This window comes from Myotis davidii, unplaced genomic scaffold (genome assembly GCF_000327345.1).
Source record: "Myotis davidii unplaced genomic scaffold, ASM32734v1 scaffold88, whole genome shotgun sequence".
Classification (NCBI taxonomy): Eukaryota; Metazoa; Chordata; class Mammalia; order Chiroptera; family Vespertilionidae; genus Myotis; species Myotis davidii.
The window spans coordinates 5,219,187-5,221,182 of record NW_006300377.1 but is presented as its reverse complement, the minus strand read 5'-3'; the positions used below and the strand labels follow the sequence as shown (position 1 = coordinate 5,221,182).

The following is a 1,996-nucleotide window of genomic DNA, read 5'->3' as shown; positions in this document are numbered from 1 at the left end:
TCCTCCTCCTTCTCCTCCTCCTCCTCCTCCTCGGCATGGCTGGCTACCTGAGCGAAACGGACTTTGTGATGGTGGAGGAGGGCTTCAGTACCCGAGACCTGCTGGAGGAGCTCACTATGGGGGCCTCTCAGGCCACCACGGTGAGGGGGTGCGGGTGGGGTTGGAGCCCCGGTCCCTGGTGCAGGCCCAGCTGCCTCCTCTGAAAGGACCCCTAGGGCCTCATCTTATTCTTTCACTTGCTATTCATTCCTTGCTAATTGCAAGAGCCAGACCCATTTTGTCCCCAGTTCCTGGTCCTTGCCTCCCAAACCTGCCCCTCCTGTTCCTGCCTTGAGAACAGCACCACTATCATCTACCCAGGCCCTAGTCAGTGACCGCGAACCTTTTGAGCTCGGCGTGTCAGCATTTTGAAAAACTCTGACTTAACTCTGGTGCCGTGTCACATGTAGAAATTTTTTGATATTTGCAACCATAGTAAAACAATGCTTGGGTGAGAGCTTCTTAAAGGCTGGGGTTTTTCCTCTTTGTGTACTCAAGATCTAGAACCTGGACAGGGGGATGCACACACACACACACACACACACACACACGTTACCACAGCCCTGCTCAAAATCAGAATTCTTTGGCTGTTCCCAGTTGCCTATAGAATCAAGTCAGAACCCCTCTGCCTTCACAGCTCCATTTCTGGCTTCTCCCATGGTATATATCATGCTCCACCAGAGCTGAACTACTCTGCCCTGTGTCCCACTGGTGCCATGTGCCCTATTATCACCCCTGTGCCTAGAACACTCTCTTCCCGGCCTCTTACCTATTTCTACTCATGCCTTATTACTCACCAGTGTCACCGTTTCCTGATGGCCCAGGCAGATTTTGTATATTCTTTCTCCATGGCCCCAACTGCATTGCATAGAAACTTCCACCTGGCACTTACTGAACGCACTTGTAATTGCATAGGGATGTGTTCTCTTCCAGACCCTAATCCCTTCAGGGCTGGAGCCCTGCCTGGTCGTCTCTGTCCCTTGGCATAATGTCCGACATCAAGTGGGCATCAGTTAAAAAAAAAAAAGTGTTGCCTAAAGGGAAACAGTCCCAGCGGAGGTTTCAGCAATGTGGTCTCACCCGTAGCCTTAAGCGTAGTCAGCCCTCAGCAAATCTGTGGTAACCAGCTGTCCACAGGCATGGGTGGCAGTGGGACTCCCGCAAGCACCAGTATGTGAAAAGCAATGGGCTGTGGGCCACAGCTTTGGCCTCCAAGGAATTTATTTTTTTTCTGGGGAAGACAGATGCATTCACAGTTGTGATACTTTGGAAGCAAGTGCAAAATGCAGTGGGAGCATTAAAGCAGAGCTGCCTTTTTGGATTGGGGGAGGTAATGCCGCAGGTGAAACTGAAGGTAGATGAGGTATTTGCCAGGCACAGTGGGGATAAGGTGTTCAAGGTGGAGGGCAGGGTGGGAACAGAGGCTGGGAGGTGGGGAAAATAAATAATTCAGCCTGCAGCTGGAGTTGGCGCTGCAGGAAGGGGCTGGGCCACAGATCCTTCCATGCCGGGCTGGGGAGTTTGCCATCTGTCCTGTAGACTTGGGGAGCCCCCCAGAGAACTTAGAGCAGGAAGCTTGGTGGCCATAGCCACATTTGGGGCAGATACTTGGGAAGACCAGGGTGGCATGCACAAGGCGGGAGCTGGGGGTGGGGGGTCTCTCTCACATTCGCCCATCTTGTTGTGCAGGGTGAGGCCACTGCCTTCTTCGTGGCCGACCTGGGCGCGGTAGTGAGGAAGCACTTCTGCTTTCTGAAGTGCCTGCCTAGAGTCCGGCCCTTTTACGCTGTCAAGTGCAACAGCAGCCTGGGCGTGCTGAAGGTCCTGGCTGAGCTGGGGCTGGGCTTCAGCTGTGCCAACAAGGTGAGCCCCTGCCCCCACCAACACACTGACCCTCGCAGCCTACTGAGCACACACATGGCTGGGCCGCTGTGGGTGGGGCCTGGGGAGGCAGGGG

At 54.3% G+C, this 1,996-nt stretch overlaps 1 protein-coding gene across 2 annotated transcripts in view; it reads left to right on the top strand.

Moving 5' to 3' along the window:
* Window positions 1-1,996, top strand: part of AZIN2 (antizyme inhibitor 2) — a 24,601-nt gene continuing 22,605 nt past the window's right edge. Inside the window, exons 1-2 of one of the 2 annotated variants that reach the window (NM_001293788.1) lie at window positions 1-140; window positions 1,729-1,902. In NM_001293788.1, the coding sequence (NP_001280717.1) occupies window positions 36-140; window positions 1,729-1,902 (279 nt within the window). In that variant the 5' untranslated portion in view covers window positions 1-35. The remainder of the gene's footprint in view (window positions 141-1,728; window positions 1,903-1,996) is intronic. The other variant, XM_015572769.1, reaches the window with a different exon arrangement.